The sequence below is a fragment of the Pipistrellus hanaki genome (genome assembly GCF_964339955.1).
Source record: "Pipistrellus hanaki genome assembly, chromosome: 9".
Taxonomy (NCBI): Eukaryota; Metazoa; Chordata; class Mammalia; order Chiroptera; family Vespertilionidae; genus Pipistrellus; species Pipistrellus hanaki.
This window is the reverse complement of record NC_140511.1, coordinates 63,658,808-63,679,376: the sequence shown is the minus strand read 5'-3', so window position 1 is coordinate 63,679,376 and position 20,569 is coordinate 63,658,808. Positions and strand designations below refer to the sequence as shown.

At 46.4% G+C, this 20,569-nt stretch overlaps 1 protein-coding gene across 1 annotated transcript in view; it reads right to left on the bottom strand.

Moving 5' to 3' along the window:
* OSBP (oxysterol binding protein) overlaps nucleotides 1–16,956 on the bottom strand; it is a 37,765-nt gene extending 20,809 nt beyond the window's left edge. Inside the window, exons 1-6 of the mRNA XM_084893738.1 lie at nucleotides 16,320–16,956; nucleotides 11,389–11,597; nucleotides 6,232–6,482; nucleotides 886–1,084; nucleotides 542–644; nucleotides 178–232 (exon numbers count right to left, since the gene is read on the bottom strand). Coding sequence (XP_084749864.1) covers nucleotides 178–232; nucleotides 542–644; nucleotides 886–1,084; nucleotides 6,232–6,482; nucleotides 11,389–11,597; nucleotides 16,320–16,693 — 1,191 coding nt within the window. The 5' untranslated portion in view covers nucleotides 16,694–16,956. The remainder of the gene's footprint in view (nucleotides 1–177; nucleotides 233–541; nucleotides 645–885; nucleotides 1,085–6,231; nucleotides 6,483–11,388; nucleotides 11,598–16,319) is intronic.
* Between the last annotated feature and the right edge of the window lie 3,613 nt (nucleotides 16,957–20,569).

The window sequence follows — 20,569 nt, the reverse complement described above, 5'->3', positions numbered from 1 at the left end:
CTCCCACAAAGAACAGAAACCCAGTATTATAACCTTCCCTTCCCCCATGCTAAAAAGTATTTCTAAAAAAACAACAACAATCAGTACTTTTTCTGTTTCTCTTGGTGCTTTACAAGCAAATCCTTGAGAATCACACCTCAAGTCCCTCACTTCAGATAACTCCCAAATAAGAGTTACCTGTTCATCAAGGCTGATGTCACTGCTGGCTCCACTGATGTTGCTGCCAGTACGTCTACACGGATGGGAAATGTATGAGAATTAGAACAAAGACCAGAACTAGAGTTTGGTCCTCGCCATGTCTTTACAAAGCAGAATGCTAAGCATGCTGCACCAACTTATTAATGGGTGATCGAATGACACGTAGAATAAAATATGTATGAATTTAAACATCTCTGGACAACCTGGTCAGGTAAAAAAGCTAACAGTTTTCCACTTACTCAAAGAAAGGGTCCTAGATCTCAGTATGATACTCCCCTTGAAGCATTTCTAACCTGTGGATGGTCAGATACGTTCATTCTTGTCAGGATCAAAGATAACTTACTTGTGGCCCAAATTTTCAGGCATGGTGATGATCTCAGGAGCATCAAAAAATTCATTCTCATCATCCTCATCACTCATGTCTCCTTTGCCAGAGCAGCACTGATCTGTAAGGAGAAAAGCCTTGTTTAATTACTTTGGTCAAAACTTGGTGCAGCAGGATTTTAAATACAGGTCACAAACAAAGCAATAAATGGTAGAAAGCAGTGGAAGAGACAGAAGAAATCCATGGCACCAATTGCATTTCACATGCGTCACTGATTCCGGAGAATTTGGAGTTCTTCTACCAACTTCAAAAAATACCCTGGCTCCGCTCAGAACAAGCCACCCAGAGGCCCAGCGTCTTACCTTTTCCTGGACCCGCACTGCCAGAAGGGTGTGCCGGCAGCACCGTGGCTCCTCGGAAAGCCCTCTCCAGGTGATTATGCTGCTTTGCCAGCTGCTCCAAGGTCTCCTCCAGTCGGATCCGCTGGTCTCGCTCATACTGCAGTGACTTCTGCCATTTTTTACTATGGGTCTGGGCTAACATAAGAAAATCTCTGCAAGCCTGTAGGGGAAAAGAGTTAATAAGTATCACTCAACTAGTCAGAGATACCCCTCAGGCCCTGTGAACCCATTCTGGGAACTTCACAGGCAGATTACAGAGAGACTTTCCCTGTTATTCCCCAGTAGCAGGGACAGACAGCTCCATGAGGCAATGAAGGTCGACTCCAGAAAACAAAATGAGCATGGTTGTCACGGTTCTTTCATATTTTCCTGGTCATGAGGACCAACCAAATGCCAAGGGAGCAGTAAACTTAGACAAAGTATTTGTGGCAACATCACAGAGGGCAACTATGTGAACTACACCAAAAAAAAAGTTTATCGACTGAAAGAAAAGGAAAAGCATAGGACTGTTTTTAATAAATTCTTCATTAAACCCAAGTCACCTAAAGCTGAAGAATTCAGACAATGAGAGTAGAAAATCTGCACTGAATTGACCAAATATGGGGAAACTGACTCTGTTTTTATTTTTATCACTAAGAGAAACAACTGACCATAAAATTAGATGCCTACCCGAGGAATCAAAGGAAGGCTCTAGAGATAAAACACAAATCTGATCAGATCATTGGCTTCCTGCTGGTACTGGGACCAAATCAAAACCACTGGTTATGAATGTAAAGGACCTTCATAGTAGGGCTACCACCTGCTTTTTATATCCTCTTCGCCAGACTCCTGCACCCTCCGTGGAATCACTATTTCCTGGAGCAACATATTTCTTTCAGGCCTGCCTACCTATCATAGCATATGCTATTCACTGTGCTTAGAATGCCCTCTCCTACCCCCTTTCTCTACTTGGCCAAGACCTCTTCATTGTTTCAGATTTACGGCAACATTTTTCTTCTGTGACCCTCCCTCACCCCCAGTCACTTAAGCAGCCAGTATCTTCTGTACATTTCCACAGCACTTGGCATACACCTCTGTTCTTCACTAGCCACAGCAGCCGCATGACTGATGTGCAATGTCTCCAGATGGATCATACACAACTTGAAGACACAATTTACGGTTAATACATATACTTATCTTCAGCTCCTAGTTTGCTTAGTAAATAAATAAAGCAATGTATTCTTAAAACTAAATGCCCTGTTCTAGAGAAACTATAAGGTAAATAAAATTTCTCCATCCATGGTTTTGATTATTGCCTCTAGGCTCAATGACTGTGAAATCAGTAATTTCAGCTCTGTGCTCATGGAGCTTTCAGACCAGAATATCCAGTTGCCTATTCAGTGGCTCAAAGTAATCTCAAAATCTGTGGGTCCCAAAGTGAACTCACTATGTTACCTTTATGACTCTGCTTCTCCCTTGGTGTGTCCCATGGCACAATAGTTCCAGGGCCCTTCCACGTACCCAAGCCAGAAAACCAAAATGTATACTTGATTTTGAATTTTTAGTTCCTCCCATATCCAATTATCTAGTCCTATCGATTCTTCTTTAATGTTTCTGGAATTTCACACTTCTTTCCATCCTCCATACTCAGAGGCAGTACATACACTAGAGTTGGGTGGTTGGAACTCTAATCACAGCTCCATCTCACTATCTAGCTATGGAATTTTGGGCAAGTAATTTAACCTCTCTGTGCTTCATCTTCCTCATCTGTAAATAGAGAGTAACAACAGTAACTACCTTAACTATTTGTATGCCTTAAGCATCTAGACGCAAGCAGCAGACCTTTTTTAATTAAATTCAAAATATCATGGCAGTTCAGTGGTTAAAGAGTTGTAGCTTTATATATAAAGCATTTAGAAACTTATGGCTTACAGTAAGCATTCAATAAGGTGTTAGCTATTATACTAAGCCTGCACCAAAATTGATCTTACCCTCTTTTAATGCACTACTACCAAAACCATTTAGTATAATCTGCACCCTATCCCTTTTCCACACTCAATTCCTTTCCAGCCTCATCTCTAGCTGCAACTTGCTCCACTAACAGTCAATTACCAGCAGTTCCCAGACTTTGGGAGAGAAGGAGGGATCTGCTTATGCCACATCTCTACCTGGATCAACTGTTCTCTTTCACTTCCCTTTAAAGATATTGATCACAACTAAAATCTAGTGAGACACAATTATATCAGACATTTGCTGAACACTTTATATCAACATATATATATATGACCCTAATATGCAATTAGACCGAACAGCAGAACCACTGAACAACCAGTCGCTATGATGTGCGCTGACCACCAGGGAATGCACGCAGAACATGGAAGGCATCATCAGCAGGTAACAGAGTGCAGAACATGTCAGGGTTTGGCTGTGGTAGGATGGTGCAAGTGAGCAGGGGCACCAGACCAAGGGGGGGCACTGGTTGCTGTCACTGGGGTGAGCCTTTGGCAGTTACTAAAAATTCTTTGCTCCCATGCTCCTGACGGGCGCTCGCACCTGCTGCCAACACCTGCAACTGCTGCAGGTAGATGGCCCAGTACCACAGCAGGAGGGGCCCAGTGGGGGCACAGAGGATGGGTCGAGACCCATCCATGCTCACTGCAGCCCTGCAGCCCACAGTTCCTTTCAAGGTGCACTAATTCGAGCACTGGGCCCCTAGTTATCTGATAAAGGCCTTTCAACAACCTTGTGAGCAGTTTCCTAGTACAGTCATCAGTTACCAAAAAGGAATTGAGGTTACAGAAGAAGTAGGTTGCCCAGGCTATATAGTTAACCAAGGAAGCTGGATTTAATTGCCTTTTTTCTTTTTCTTTTTTTTAAAATATATTTTATTGACTTTAGAGAGGGAGGGAGAGGGAGAGAGAGAAACATCAATGATGAGAGAGAATCACTAATAGGATGCCTCCTGCATGTCCCCTACTGGAGAAAGAGCCCACAACCTGGGCATGTGCCCCAACCAGGGATCAAACCATGACCTCCTGATTCATAGGTCACTGCTCATGTTAGCCAGGCTAATTGCCTTTTTTCACAGGCAGGCACTCTTTGGTCTTCCAGAATTCAGCTGAATTTTAAATTCTATGTGCTATATCAGCAGCCTGTGCTCACTTCTGTCATTCCTTGGCACCGTCCTACTGATCTGGTAACTTCTCTGTCCCCTCATCAGAAAGTTATATTCCTTAGGACAGGTACCACACCCACATCTGTGTTTTATTTTTTTATTGTCTAAAGTTTTACATATTCCCACATCTGTTTTATCCTTTAGCATAGTGCCTAGAAGACAGATGATACAAAATAGATGTCCACTGAATTAGCAAATGGATATACTAGTGTCAAACTTACTCCCCTGCTTAGATTCACTTTGGTAGGGAAAAAAAAAAAAAGTTACAGTCTACAAAATTGAGTAAAAAGACCTTTAGGGATGTAATGTGCTAGGACTATAATTTCCAACAATCACATTACACTATAGGCCTTGCCACCATCACCTAAAAGGTATAAAGAAAATAAGACAGGGGGGAAAAAACACATTTTAAGCAATAACCAGCTATGAGAGGGGTACAGGCAGCGCAGTAGGAGAGAACAGAATAAGACACAACTTCCCTCTGACTCCCAAGCAATCACAACTTAGGGAAGAACTGCCCTGAGGAACAAAGATGAGCATGGTTTCAAGAGTAATGTCCAAGCTAAATTTTTAGTTTTATGAGAAATTATCAATCAAGAGATGTTTTATTTAGCAAATTTTTCACATCTAGAGTAGAAAAAAATTATCATGGAGTAGGATGTTCACCTGATAAGGATAAGAGGTGACATTCACTACCAGGAGACTTGAGTCCTGAGCTGTTCTATTACTGATTCACTATTAATTGGCCTGGAGGACTTATGAGGACCAAAAGAGCAGGCAGTCATTAAGAAATGCCACAGTCTTCATGTACATTGGTTGCGGGCACATCCCCAGTGGGGGGTGGGCAAGAGGCAGCTTGTCGATGTTTCTCTCTCATCGACGTTTCTAACTCTCTATCCCTCTCAATTCCTCTCTGTGTAAAATCAATAAAAATATATTAAAAAAAAAAAAAAAAGAAAGAAAAGAAAGAAATGCCACAGTCTGGAGAATGAGCACACGACTACGCATGAGAAACACAGCATTAGTGCTGATGAGCAGAGTCCTGGAGACAACTGACCTTCCTGCAGTGGACAAAACAACTGTCCTTTCTACCTTCTGTGAGTCAGAGCTCTGAAGATGAGAAAAATTAAACTTCCCCTTTGTCACAGGGAAGACCTTTGATCTCTAGGAGCCACAATAGTTTTAGTAAGTCTTATTATCACTCCCCCAACAAGGGAAAATCTGGCCCTAGTGAAGTAATTTCATCCTATTTAATAAGGTAAGGAAAAAAAAACCCCAACAAGCCTGCATAAGCCTTTTCTCACAAAGTCCCCTTCTCACTTACATTATGAAATGTCTGTTAGGGTTTGTTTTCAAGTTGAAACTGCTAGAACAACCTGCCAGGTGAGAATCAGTTACCAGTAGAGGAAAAACAGCACTGTTTAAACCAAGTATTCATTTCATACCGATTCCCCAGGATCTGAAATAATATCACTAATTCCCATGAGGCTTTGGCTTTATCTAGAGCCTTGCAGCCAAGCAGCAGAAGTACCCCAAACCAGCAACAGCCACCAAGACAGAAGTCATGAGAAAGCAAAGCGGTAGGCCCTTCTTTTTAAACCAAAGTGCCCAAAGCTGAGTGTTACTGTATTACCAACTAAAATCAAGGAGTAAAGATGGAATAACCAGAATTATAAAACTCTCACTTGATCAACTCCCATTTACCACACCGTGGGTCAGAATACATTAGCAACATAGGGATCAGACTCCAACTTAAAGCTCAAAGAACTTGATAGTGGAAGGGCCCATAAGATCTTTTAGTTCCAACAGATAGAACTAGCTCAAAATAAATAAAACCGCAATCCAGAGATTAAAGGATGCAATTAACATCACCATCAGATGTCCTGCTGGTGCCAGAAACAGGGATGGAACTATGGACTCCTAGCTAACTCCCAGGCTGGAGCAGCATCCTCCTGACCATTTGAGCAGAGTCATCCCATCTGTGCACCCTGTTCTATTTCATACAACAAACAATTTAACTTAAATCCCTGAGCAGCAAAGCAGGACCTAATGTCCTGTGCTTTATCAATTACAATTTCCTGGCGTTTTGGAAGAATTACATTTTGAAAGAGGGAAAGAATAAAAAAGCTACATAGGATACCATCTGCACTTACGTTGATCATGGCATTGGATGTGATCCTGAAGAGTGTGGCCCGTTCGTTGACCTGCTTGATCTTTTCGTTGCTCTCAGCAGGCAGCCTCAGGGACTCCAGCTCACTGAGGGAGCGCTGCAGAGCGGTGCCATGCTTGGCTATCAGGTCATTGCATGTGCTCAGGTCCTCAACTTTGCTGGACAATGTCCGAAGGGTATTCTGCAGCTCTGTCTTGTCAGTTTGTGAGACAGACTCTTCATCTCCTGACTCATCTGCAGAAGCAAAAGGTAAACTTACATGATTCCAGGCCCAGGAGTGAGAGCCTGAACACTGCCAACTCTGCCCACAACCAAAACGGACACTCCTCCCATTGTGGGTTCTGACCACTCGGCAGCACCAGACTTCTCTACAGTGTGTTCCACAGCCCACTTGCATCACAAACACCTGGAGTTCTTACAGGTGTACTCCACTGGCTCCACCCCCAGGGACTCTGATTTGGCTAGTGAGAGGTAAGGTCCAGAAACTTGCACTTCGAATAAGCACCCCAGGTAATTCTGATGCACACTGAAGTCTCAAAAACCTAGAGGTCAGGATGGAAAAGCTAACTGGCTCCTGGGGTTAGGTATGAATTACTGAGCCTTTATACTTTAACACGAGGGTCCCAATCCAGCCCCAGCTAATTATTACTGCAAATCCACTATCACTTGTTAGGTGTTCGGTAGGCCCTGTATGACATGGGTTAAGAATCACAGTCTAGCTCCTTATAAACAAAAGATTCATCATTTTATTTGTCTTTCCTGAAGAGGAGGAGGAGATTAAAAAATTATCTTTTCTGACATTATAGCCACATTGCACTGAAATCAACGCAAGGTCTTCTGTTCAATGACTTTCCAATAATAAGTCAAGCAGACAGCTAAGTTGTACCTCTCACTACCAGCTCTGTACTTAACACTTTTGTAACTGCAAAGTGTTTCTCCAGCAGTGGCACCTCTTTTGGGCAGGGGGCCAAACATCAGCATTAAAATCAAAACGAAAGAAGTGAGGAAAGACCTGACGCAACTGCTAGGCAGAGAGGCAGGGCCAAGATGAAAACATAGCCTGTTACCAGAATGTTTACAAAGCAGTGAACTTTCCTTTCACTGCCTCGTAGATAATAAATATGGTATGGGATATGATAGGGGATAAGAAAAACAACAGATGAACACAAGTCAGCAAGTCAGCAGATGACCATCTTGGTTAGCTAACTGCCAACATCTATGGGGGAAATCCTACCATTTTCCTTGAAGAAAAAATACGAACACAATCAGATTGCTCTTTTTCAGTGAAACTAAGGTAGCAAAATGAAGATGTTTCATAGAAAATATCACATAAAATGATTTTTGGCAGTCTATGAAGCTTGTTTCAACTCCACTAACAAATAGTTAAGGAGATGTCAGGAGAAAATAAAAAGTAAGGTAAATACAAATTGTGAGTTGTAATAATCCTAAGACTGATCTAGCAATAAAATAATCATTTCTCATAATTGTAAGGTAGTCAATTGGCATTAAAAGCAAAAGAATAGGAGAGGATCCAAGATGGCTGCTCGGGTATACACCTAGCCGCAGCAGCTCACAACAATTTCAAGGGAATACAACTAAAATGTAGAGTGGACATTGCCCAGAGCTACAGGTAGTCGACTGACTGAAAACTCTACAATAGGAAGGAGGGAGAAAACCAGAAGGAAAATCAGAGGAGCTGAAAAAAAGCCTAAGGTACGGAGACATGCTGCGCGCTCGCACGCACGCGCGCGCGGAGAGGTCGCAGCCGGAGAGGAGGAGAGGGCTGGGTGCTGCCTGGCGTTCCCTAGCAGGAAGGAAATAGAACCCCCAGCCTGGGCTGAACCCCCGAACCGGCAGCGCTGAGCCCCAAGTTATGTGCCAGACCCTGGGGACCCAGGCTCCGGCAGGGGGAGACAATCCCGGGGGACGGCGAAATGCGGGGCCCCCGGAGTCGCGCGCACATGGCGCGCAGAGGACTGAATGTTGACTCTGATGCTGGATTACCCTAGCCGGAAGAAACAAAGCCTCCGGCGGCAGCTCTGAGCCTCAGTCCAGACCGCCACGAACTCCAGGTCTGGGCCAGTCCCTGGGGACCCAGGCTCCGGCAGGGGGAGACGGAGCTGTGAGGTGGAGTCCTGGGAGCGCGGCGAAAGGCCGAGCCCCCGGAGTCGCGCACACTGTGCGCAGAGGACAGTCTGTTGACTCTGATCCTGGACTCCCCTAGTGGGAGGAAGAAAGAAAGCTCCAGACTGGAGGAACGCCACGAGGAGCAGGAGCCCCTGCCGGACACCGGCCAGCCGGGCGCCAGCAAGGAGCCGGGCGACGGGGCCCCCAGTGGGGGGGGTGCCCCTGAGCCTTCGACTGCTGAGCGCTGGCAACGGAGCCAAGGACGGGGGCTACTTCCTGGGCGGCGCCGACCCCGGCAACAGACTGGAGCAGCGCGGGAGCCCGCGGAGAACAAAGGGGTGCCACAGGCCAACCTGCTGAGCTCCCAGGACAAGGAGGAAGAAACCAAAGAAGTTCTCAATGTGAAGAAATCAAGTGAGAGCAAATGATAGTAAAATTACTTAAGAAAGAATACAAAGAAGATCTTGAAAAATCAAAGACTACGTCAGAACTCAACGCACCAGCCAACATTGCAACATAAATGCGTTTTGTTTTTTTTTTAAAAAAAGAAAAAAAAAAAGAGAAAAAAGGGACAGAATGTTGGAACAGCGGCGACCAGGCCTAGAGTGGCCAGGCACAAGGCAGTGGCAGCTGGGCCTGGAGCAGCAGTGGCCAGGCCCCAGAGCAGCAGCAGCCAGAACAAGAGCATCAACGGCCAGCACTGGAGCAGCCAGACCTGGGGCAGTGGCAGCCAGGCCTGAGGCAGAGGCGGCCAAGCCCAGGGTGGCCAGTCCAGGAACACCCAGACACGGAGTGGCTGGGCCCGGAGAAGCCCGGCCCAGAGCAGCCGGGTTGGGAGCAGCTAGGCCCAGAACAGCAGTAGCCAAGCACGGAGCATCCAGGCTGGGAGCGGCCAGGCTCGGAGCAGCCGGGTCGGGTGCGGCCAGGCCCGGAGCAGCGGCGGCCAGGCTGGGAGCGGCCAGGCCCGGAGCAGCTGGGTCTGGTGTGGCCAGGCCTGGAGCAGCGGCTGCCAGGCTGGGAGCGGCCAGGCCCGGAGCAGCAGCTGCCAGGCTGGGAGCAGCCAGGTCCGGAGCAGCTGGGTCTGGTGTGGCCAGGCCCGGAGCAGCGGCTGCCAGGCTGGGAGCGGCCAGGCCCAGAGCAACAGCTGCCAGGCTGGGAGCGGCCAGGCCCGGAACAGCCGGGTCTGGTGCGGCCAGGCCCGGAGCAGCGACTGCCAGGCTGGGAGCGGCCAGGCCCGGAGCAGCCGGGTCTGGTGCGGCCAGGCCAGGAGCAGCGGCTGCCAGGCTGGGAGCGGCCAGGCCCGGAGCAGCAGCTGCCAGGCTGGGAGCGGCCAGGCCCGGAGCAGCCGGGTCTGGTGCGGCCAGGCCCGAAGCAGCGGCTGCCAGGCTGGGAGCGGCCAGGCCCGGAGCAGCCGGGTCTGGTGCGGCCAGGCCCGGAGCAGCGGCTGCCAGGCTGGGAGCGGCCAGGCCCGGAGCAGCCGGGTCTGGTGCGGCCAGGCCCGGAGCAGCGGCTGCCAGGCTGGGAGCGGCCAGGCCCGGAGCAGCGGCTGCCAGGCTGGGAGCGGCCAGGCCCGGAGCAGCCGGGTCTGGTGCGGCCAGGCCCGGAGCAGCGGCTGCCAGGCTGGGAGCGGCCAGGCCCGGAGCAGCCGGGTCTGGTGCGGCCAGGCCAGGAGCAGCGGCTGCCAGGCTGGGAGCGGTCAGGCCCGGAGCAGCCGGGTCTGGTGCGGCCAGGCCCGGAGCAGCGGCTGCCAGGCTGGGAGCGGCCAGATCCGGAGCAGCAGCTGCCAGGCTGGGAGCGGCCAGGCCCGGAGCAGCCGGGTCTGGTGCGGCCAGGCCAGGAGCAATGGCTGCCAGGCTGGGAGCAGCCAGGCCCGGAGCAGCGGCTGTCAGGCTGGGAGCGGCCAGGCCCGGAGCGGCCGGGACCGGAGCAACCGGTCCCAGAGCAGCCGGGTCGGGTGCGGCCAGGCCTGTAGCAGCAACAGCCAAGTCCAGAGCAACTAGGTCGGGAGCGGCAGTGACCAGACCCGGAGCAGCTGGTTGTGGAACGAACCAGAGCAACAGAGGCCAGGCCCGGAGCAGCCAGGCCTGAAACAGCTCGCTCCTCGCCTGTACCTGCCCACAGCTGCCTCTCAGACATGGCTGGAAACTTTTGCGGGAACTTGAGGGTCTGCTGAATCAAGTGATGAAGGCTTAGATCTGGATGTGTTGAGTTAGTATAGCGCTGGGGTGCTGATCTGTGAGTGCCTTGGGTGGGGCCTGGATGAGGCTGGTTGACCTATTTGGAAATGTCTTTTGTGTGAAGTGTATCATTGGGCATGTGGAGGTATTATTGATATGAGAAAATGCTAAGTAACAGATTTACTATCTGAAAAGGGATTTACTATCGGGGAAAGGGAGGGAGGAAGAGACTGAACATAAACTGTGCACCTATGGATGAGGACAATGGGGGATGGGGAGGGGGCAGAGGGTGGGGTGGGAACCTGGTGGAGGGGGGAAGAAAAGAGGAACCTTTGTAATAATATGAACAATAAAGATTGATTTAATAAAAAAAAAAAAAAAAAAAAAATTTGTTATGAAACTAAAAAAAAAAATAAAAAATAAAAAAAAATAAAAAAAAATAAAAGCAAAAGAATAACTGTTTATGCCTGTAGGTCATAAACCTCAACCTCAGCAATACTGACATTTTGGCCAGATAACTAACTCTTTGTTGTGGGTGGCTGTCCTCTGCATTGCAGGGGCTTTAGCGGCCTCCCTGGCCTCTACTCACAACAGGCCAATAGCCACCACCACCCCTCATCTGGGACAAGAAAATGGCTCCAGGCATTGCCGAGTGACCCCTGTAAGGCAGAACTGGCCTCACTTGAAAACTATCTCTCCAGGAGAAACACTGCATGATGTACCTGAGACATGTAGGTGATAGTTGATAATTAAATGACAATGAGAGATAAAATAAGGTTTGTGTGTAAGACAGACAAATGAACAGTTTCCCTGACACAGTGTCCTCTGCTCCCCACCTGATTCTGCCAGCATCTTCACAGCCTTGGCCTTGGCCAGTTCCAGGGCTGTCACCCAGCGCTGCCGCTCCACTTCCGAGCTGGCCTTCAGATGGTAGGTCTGAGCACCTCCATTGGAGATGATGAAGTTGCAGGAGTCCTCCACCGTGATGTTGGCTGTGGCCAGGTTGATGGTACCACGGCATGTATGTCTCATTTCTGCCTTTGACCTGCAATAACGAGGCGAAGACATGCTAAGTAAAAAGCTGTGGGTGGTTTGTCCTTGATCAATTCTATTTCTTCTCATAACTTTTGAAAATAGTCCCAAAAGGAGCAAATTCTAATATTTCCCTTAAATGGATCCCTGAAATTCAAGAAACAGGGATTTCCTTTCAGAGCCCAAGTATTGTTTCTGAGTCAGATTGTATTGCTCTGCGGTTCCTCTCACCCTTAGCTGGTTTAAAAAGAGGCTTCACTATAGTTTAAGGACAAACTATAAATTCAGCAATTTTAACTATATGATTCAGTGAGTTTTGACAATGTACATAACTGTGTAAGCACCTCCACAACCAAAATGTAAAATATTTCCATCTCCCCAAGAAGTTCCCTCATGCCCTTTTCCAAGTAGGAATTACTTTTTATTTAGAAAGTGTAATTATAATTCATGCATTTTACATGCACTGAACAATCCCCCCTCCCCTCAAACTGTAGCTCAGCCTAAATGAGACCTATCACACTGCTTAGAATTGTACTGCAGAAGTGTAAGGCACACGTACATGATTAGAGTATTAAATATTGACTCTAGCTCAAATGATATAAAGTAGGAATAAATAGTTTTCTGTGGAAGAAAAGACAAAATAATCATAAAAGAATCACCAGGTGGTCTAATCTTCCTCTGCTAAGTTCTTTCCTAAGGCCCACTGACCTCTACTGGTGGAAACTCCTAAGCTACCCTATTAATAGCTAGAAAAGATTCAGCAAATCTGCTCTCAAAGAGAGCTGGGTGTAAAATTTTTCCCCATCTCTACTGACAGTTCTATTCATAGACTAACTTTTGAACTTTACAGCACTGCTTGCTGACAACAAGCTACAAGAGACTTCACATGAGCTATCAAGCTGCTACACAACTGGGTGTACAGCGTGGACTGTGCTAATTTCCCCATCACCTGCTGGCTATGCCCAGGGACCTGCCTGTTGAGACCGCGGTTTTCCCTGACCAACTTGGAGCATAAAGAGGTCAAAGTCCTTTGCCAACTGCCACAGTGCAAGGCGGAGCCATTTCCCTTTCACCGGAGCCAAGCGGCCACACACACCTGGCACACCCAGAATCTCTTGCAAGCCAAAAACGACACACACCCATCCCCAGAAAGTGATTACTAGGTGTGTTTGAGAAAGTTGTTTTCCTGTTCTTAGGAATATAGATTCCCTATTGTTCAGTGTGTCACATGAAACTGGTTTTTCATCCTCAAATGCACAAATGCTGTATGGGATGGCCGGGGGGGGGGGGGGGGGGGGGGGGTCCTCAACGGACTTGGCCACTTTCCATCCTCTGCACCTGCCACACTGTAACATGAATCCCTGTTTTTTCTATTTTTCCCTCCCCTCCCCCTCCCCCAAGCTTCAGTTACATTATGAATAATGCAGGCCAAATTACAGACCCACAGCTGACAGTACGCTCACCCTTGCTTTCTACTTGTAAGGTGCTACTTGGACCTTCTACCTCATTCCTCACAATGTGTTGGTACTTTTCACAAGTCACTTCCTAGAATCTCTGCCTGTTCATCTTCATGAACTAAAGAAATTTCTCGCCCTAGCAGGTTTGGCTCAGTGGACAGAGCATTGCCTGCCGACTGAAAGGTTCTGGGTCCGATTCTGGTCAAGGGCACATGCCCAAGTTGCAGGCTCGATCCCCAGTGGGGGGCGTGCAGGAGGCAGCCAATCAATGACTCTCATCATTAATGCTTTTGTTTCTCTCTCCCTTACCTTCCTCTCTGAAATCAATTATATATATATACAAAGTTTCTCGAATTATATAAAGTCTGTAGCAGTTTCAAAAATACAAAGAAATCTTGGGAGTAAGGTAGCCTTGACCTCAGGGCTCTTGAGTTTGGAAAAATAGACCAATGGTCATACATGATTATCAAAGCTGGAAAAAAAAATTATCTGCAGGGTACTACAGGTACTACAATATTAGGTGATACTGGAAAAAAATTACTTGCAGGGTACTACAGGTACTACAATATTAGGTGATATTTTCTAGCTAGAAAGTTCTTCCCTGAAAAGGCCAGTTGAAACAGTAACTCCATCTCTAGAAGCTAGCCAGGAAAACTAATACCATGGGCCTGTCATGATGTGTCTGGGAGAGCTGGGACTCTACATTTGGTTTTAAATAACTGGCCATCTGTGTAACTAAGTATGTAAGGAAGGACAGGATACATAAAAAGAGGCAAGTGGTGTTACCAAAGCCTCTTAGGACAGTTCATCAGAGGACAGGTCTAGGAAGAACAGGATCTCAGTTAAAAAGAAAACAGTCTCTCTTAAAAGGCACATATGGGAAATGACAGGTTTTGGAGGCAAGAAAAGGAAGAGGAATGACAACTTAGCCAAACAACTCTAGGAAGATGGGGACTGGAAGGACTCTATTAGGTAGAATAGACAACCAACATATTTGGCCGGAAGTATTTCAATGTGATTTTGAGGGTAATGCATAGACTTGATAACTCTGGATCCTGTTGCTTGGTTGATTTGTGGGTGGGACTATCTTAGCTGGCAAGGACAGGCCCATGGCATAGTTCCCAACATGTGGTTTAGTATGTTTTGGAACAAGTTTTATCTTTGCTCTGACAGGTACCACTCACTAGCTCTTGAAGGAGAGAAGTTAAAAGTGGTTACAAGTAAATGAAGAGAACACATTAAGTTATTAATGTTCAAATCAAGATCAATATTGATCAAAACTGGTTCTGATCAAAGAATCAACTGGCTGGGAAAGTGGATCTGGTAAGAACTTGGATGAGGAAAAATGATCATACACTAAGACCCTCGGCTGGTACACAACTTTTGAAAATGGGGAATCAGTGTTAACAGTGACTTACAAGCCAAATTAGGATTTGAACCAATTGAACATTAAAATGATGGTCAGTTTACTTTTTTAAATATGTTTTTATCCATTTTAGAGAGAAATGAAAGGAGAGAGAGAGAGAGAGAGAGAGAGAGAGAGAGAGAGATTGACTAGTTGCCTCCTGTACAGTCCCACCCCAACCAGGGATGGAGCCCACAACCTGGGTATGTGCCCTGACCGGAAATCCAACCAGTGACCCCTCAGTGCATGGGAGGACATTCAACCAACTGAGCCACACTGGCCAGGGCTAATAATAAGCTTAATAGATAAACATGAATTTGAGTAGGGGAAAAGCTTTGGAGCAAACCAAATTTTTTATTTTTTTTAAATTTAGGTACTAACCTTAAATCCTAGATAAGTAATTAGAAGAGGTTAAAATTAAAATTAATGCTGAATATAATAATGCAAATAATATACACAACTGGTTACAATTAATGTCGCTTAAGCAGTGAGTAGGCACTAAGGCATTTTCCACTGTTTCTAACTCCAACTAACCCTCCAACTCCCACATTCGATTTCCCCTAAAAATTCTCTAAGGGCCAATACAATAGAGTTAATGGAAGAGATTCACCCTAACTCTCCTGGTGGCAGAATGTCTACTGGCGGAGGAAAAGAAACAGAGTGAGCTGCTCTTAACAGCAGCGCTCTGTGTCCCAAATAAGATGGTATTCATAAAAGTATTTCAGTTAGAAATGCCATTACACTAAGCAGAGTCTCCCTTAAAGGAGACTTTTATACATTTTGAATAAAGTAAACATAGTAACCATGAGCTATAAACTTAGTTTCTATTGATACTTAATTATCTCTGTATCTGATTCATGTAATACTAACCTGGGTTTTGGGTTACGTTGGTGTGAACAGAACTAGTTTCAAATCCTGACTCCTCAAGACTTTGGGAAGGTTGCTCAAGCTACACAAGTCTGTTTCCTCATCAGGAAGATGGAAATATCTCCTAATTCCCAGGTTGTTGGGAGCCAATGAAATACTGTACATAAAACACCTATCCAAACTGTCTAGCCCTCAGAAAATGTTTATGCCCTGTCCCCAAATCCGGTATCTTAACCCCTCTATCTATAGTAACATGAGTAGCCAAAAACATGCTAGGTTATGGCAAGACTGTGACCATAAATATATACAACGTACATTGTTGAACAGAAGTAACCATACCAAAGACATTCTTTAAAAAAAAAAAAAAAAAAAAAAAGCTGAAACCAAACTAGCCAGAGACCCCAGAAATATTACTGGATGGAAAACTTAATCATTCTCACGGGAGGAGGTGGGGCAAGCAAAAATAAAAGGAGTACTGGCGTGCACTTCATTCTGCGCTGTCTGTCTAGAAGGAGAAAACAAAGTCTTGGAGAGATAAGGAAGACAGGGATGGAGGCCACCCTGTCTGTCCTTGTGCCTGAATGTGGAGAGAGCAACGGCGGGTACATCAAGGGCTGCTAATAACCTTGAAATCTGGAGACTGGGCATAGACAGCTAAAGCTAAACCCTGGGACTTTTACGCTAAGTTCCTTGGGAGCGGTGCCCCTTGGCTCCTACAACAGCATCTTCGTGCAGAATTAATCATTGCACCCACGTGCTGGTGGAAACATAATGGGAAGGCCAGGGGCCGAGGGGGGAGGTATGGCACGGAGGCTGGGCGATCCAGGTAGAGGGGTAAGTTGTGGGGCATGCACTCTCCGTGACGGTGGGCTCAGGTCGCGGACTGTCAATGCGCGCAGGTGACGGAAAGGGGCCTGGGGCGACCTTGGCCGCGGGGCCAGCGGGAGAGGGCGGCGGCGAGGGAAGGTGGGCTGAAGCAGGGGGACAGCGCCCCGGAAGCAGTTACCTGTAGTAGCTCAGTAGCCCGTTGCTCAGTACGAACCAACGCCGCTGGTAGCCTTTGATATAATTGGTCCATTTGAAGAGCCAGCCTTCTCGAGCCGAGCCCGAACCCCCAGCGCCGGAGCTGCCCGAGCCCCCCGAGCCCCCGGCCGAAGGTACTGGGGCTGGGCCTGCCGCCGCCACTGCCCCGGCGGCCCCGGGGCCCGGGCCGCTCGCAGACGACGTGGCGACAGTGCCCGGCGCGGCCCCAGAGCCTGGCGCCGAGTCTCCGCGGCCGCCTCCGCTTCCCACCACCGGGGGACCGGTGCCGCCGCCGCCCGGAGCTGCAATGGCTGCCGGGCCCGGGCCCACCACTCCTCTCAGCTCCGTCGCCGCCATGAGCTACCACCGCCCCGAGACACACAACCGGAACCGCCTACGAGAGCCGCCGTCGCCGCCGGAGCGCCGCACACCTAGCGCATCAGCCGCCGCCGCGTAGCGTCACCGCCCCGCCAGGCCGGCCGGGGAGGAGGGACCGGCTGCCGGGAAGGAGGGAGTCAATTGGTGCCGACTAGTGTCACTTGCGGAAGATTCCCTAGGACATTGGCATTTTCCTGGGGCCTGTCATTCCCTACAACACACCGAGAGTCCCGGATGGGACTGTCCGCCAGCCACGTCATTGATTGGTTCCTGTGAAGGCCAATCAGACTTACGTAAAGCTCATTGGTGCTTTCCCGAAGTCTCCAGCATTTAAGGAGGACTCGAGAATTCAGAGCGCCGGGCCAACTTGATCGTGGATTGGCTAGTGTCCCCGCCACTCATTTCATTTTATGTTCCCGTCACTGCCACGTCACCCCCTCCCATCATTCTTCCAAGCGTCCCTCTTCCGCCCTTATGGATTGGTGGTTGATATCAGCTGCTCAACCTCTTCTACCATTGACTGCACCAGTTGAGGAAAAGGGGCGGTGTCTCGTCGCAGCCTTACTTTCATTTCTTATTAGTTGTTACAAACGTCACTCACCTTCTGGCCAATGAAAGAAACGTATTGTAAGAGGGGCAGGCCTGGGCAGCCAGTAAAATCTGGGATGAACTCCGGGGGGCGTGTCCGCCTGCTTGCTTTTAGAGGAATTGGTGGGAGTAAAAGCAAACCAGTCTCACTAAAGCGCTAAGTACTACGTTAGAGTCCCTGTTGCTGAGTTAAGACCTCCGTAGTTTTTTGCTAGGAAGAATGATTCTGAGCAGTCAGGCCCTGCCTGAATCACTGGACCAGTCAGTCTCCCCCTTTAAAGCCCTCTTCCAGCAGCTGGCTCGAATCTGGAGGCCTGGATTTCCGGGGAGCCCAGAAATAGCTTTCCTCCTGGATCCACGATCCTCCTAATGACTTTCCCTGGTTTTCTTATTGCACCATATCCTTTATCACTTGCTTCTAATCCTTTTTTCATATATATATATATATATATATATATATATATATATATATATATATATGAAAAAGGAATATATATATATGAAATTTCTAAGAGGAAGGGAGGCAGAAAAAGGATTAGATATATATATATGAAATTTCTAAGAGGAAGGGAGGCAGAAACATCTATGATGAGAATCACTGATTGGCTACCTCCTGCACGCCCCCCACCGGACCGCACAACCAGGGCATGTGCCCTGACCAGGAATGGAACCTTGACCTCCTGGTTCATAGATGCTCAACCGCTGATCCATGCGGCTGGGCTCTCTTGCTTCTAATTCTGTCCCATGAATTGCCCACGTAAATGAGAAGAAAATAGACTCGCAAGGACCTGACTATATACGTACTTCACAGTGGTATCCCTTCCAGACTTTGTTGATTTTAGCACAAGCGCATTTGTGTGTGCATAACTTCGCACCAATTTTTAAAAATAAATTTACTTTGTTCATATATTTATTAAAGTAACATATTTAGTACTTCATTTAACAGTTAGATGTTGTAAGCTACTGTTAAAATGGAGCTTTGGGGAACCTGTTATATTTTGCTAGTTTAGATAGGCAATAGAAATGGCTGACACTGTAAAACAAATTGCTTTTCCTTCCTTGGTAACATGCTTCCCGGTAGCAAGAAAGTAAAGACAAATGTTTTCCATAAGGAGAGACTTATTGAAATCAGGAGAGAGAATACACTATGAAAATCTGCAGGTAGAAGTAGGCTCTTTGGGATTAAAAAAAGTTTTTAACTGAACTAAAATGAACCCATTTATGCTTCAGTCCTGCCTTTGCTACTCACTGGCTCTAGGACTTAGGAAAGGCATTTATTTAAGCACTCCAAGACTCAATTTTCATTTCTGTTAAATAGAAATAAAACCCTACAGGGATGCTGTTGTGAATTTGAAAATGTTTGATACACTGTAAACAACTACACAAATATGCAGTGTGTTGTCAAATACACCTCTCAGATTACTTGCCAATCAGAAAGAAGACATACTTTTGCAATGGAGAAATCTGGCTGCCCCACCTTAATTCAGTTATTCAATGGAGCATTATTAACCTTGAGTTATTCATATTTTTATGAGGTCTCTGGTGTGCTGCTGCATGAAGTATACAGTATCACTTAATGAAGGTTTTGTTTAAAATGTTCAACCTGAATCCAATCAAGCCTTTATATCTAATCTTCCCTTTACAGGGGCTAGACCAGTTAGACACCCTCAAAGAAACAAGGGAAAACAATCAGATACATCAAGAATGCTAGGCATTCTATAAGACAACAAATTTTATAGAAGATAAAATCACAAAGATTAGAGAAAATTGATGGCATAAAAAAGGGTCAGGATAGTGTGATCAAATGGGGTATTGAAGGGACCTATTCTCATTGCATGGGAAGCTTTTGCAGAGTTTTTAAAGAAAAAGTGCAAAACAACATATACTCTGATTCATGAGCTCTACAAACACAGGAACTGTCTTATTCACAGCTGTACCCAAGACCTAGCAGCCATCAAACAAATACTTTCCAAAAACTTAAAAAACAACCAAATGCTTGAATGGATTCTGGTTCTGGGAAAATAAACAGCTTTTTAGACATAGTTGGGATATTTTGGTATATTTGAAAATTGGCTGGTATTAGATGTTAGGCAATTATCACATTTGTTCAATGTGATATTGGTATAGTAAGGCTGCCATAATAAAATACCACAAAAGGGGTGACTTAGACAATGGAAATTAATTTTATTACAATTCTGGGGGCTATAAGTCTGAGATCAAGCTGTGGCAGGGTTGGCTTTCAGGACTCTCAACTTTAAGATGGCTGTTTTACTATCTTTGTCTTCACATGGTCTCCTCTCTGTGCCTGTGGCCTAATCTTATAAGGACACCAATCCTATGGATTAGAGCCCACCTACACTAATGACCTTATTTTAATTTAATACATCTTTAAAGGCCCATTCTCAAAAAACAATCACATTCTGAGGTTCTGGGGGCTAGGGCTTCAACATTAGTTGTTGTTTTTTTAAATATATTTTATTGATTTTTGTACAGAGAGGAAGGGAGAGAGATAGAGAGCTAGAAACATCGATGAGAGAGTCATCCATCAGCTGCCTCTTGCACACCCCCTACTGGGGATGTGCCCACAACCAAGGTACATGCCCTTGACCGGAATCGAACCTGGGTCCCTTCAGTTCCCAAGCCGATGCTCTATCCATTGAGCCAAACCGGTTTCGGCCAACATTAGTTTTGAAGGACACAATTTAATCCATAACATCCATAGAAGGCATATGATACAGTATATGAAAGTCATAAAACACAATAGTAAAAGTAATACCCATTAATCCACCATTCAACATAATACAAACTAATCAATTTCCTACATCTTTGTGCCAATCCCATTCCCCTAAACACTCCCAAAGCTAACCACTATCTTGTCTATTTTCAAAAAATTTATTCTCAAATAACTGCCTTTTAAAGGTTCAGTCTCCTCATTCTGTAGACCAGGAACAGTGTTGTGAGGCTCTCTACTAAGTGTCCCCTTCTCTTGTCTATTTTCATCTCCATAGGGCAAAGCGGTCTTTAAAAGTATTTGTTTGATGCCTGCTAGGTCTTGGGTACAGCTGTGAATAAGACAGTTCCTGTGTTTGTAGAGCTCATAAATCAGAGTATATGTTGTTTTGCACTTTTTCTTTAAAAACTCTGCAAAAGCTTCCCATGCAATGAGAATAGGTCCCTTCAAGACCCCATATCCTCCTCCCTTCACTCCAGAAACATTGACCTGCCATGGCCCCTTCAACTCCTCACTCATTCTCATTTCAGGGTCTT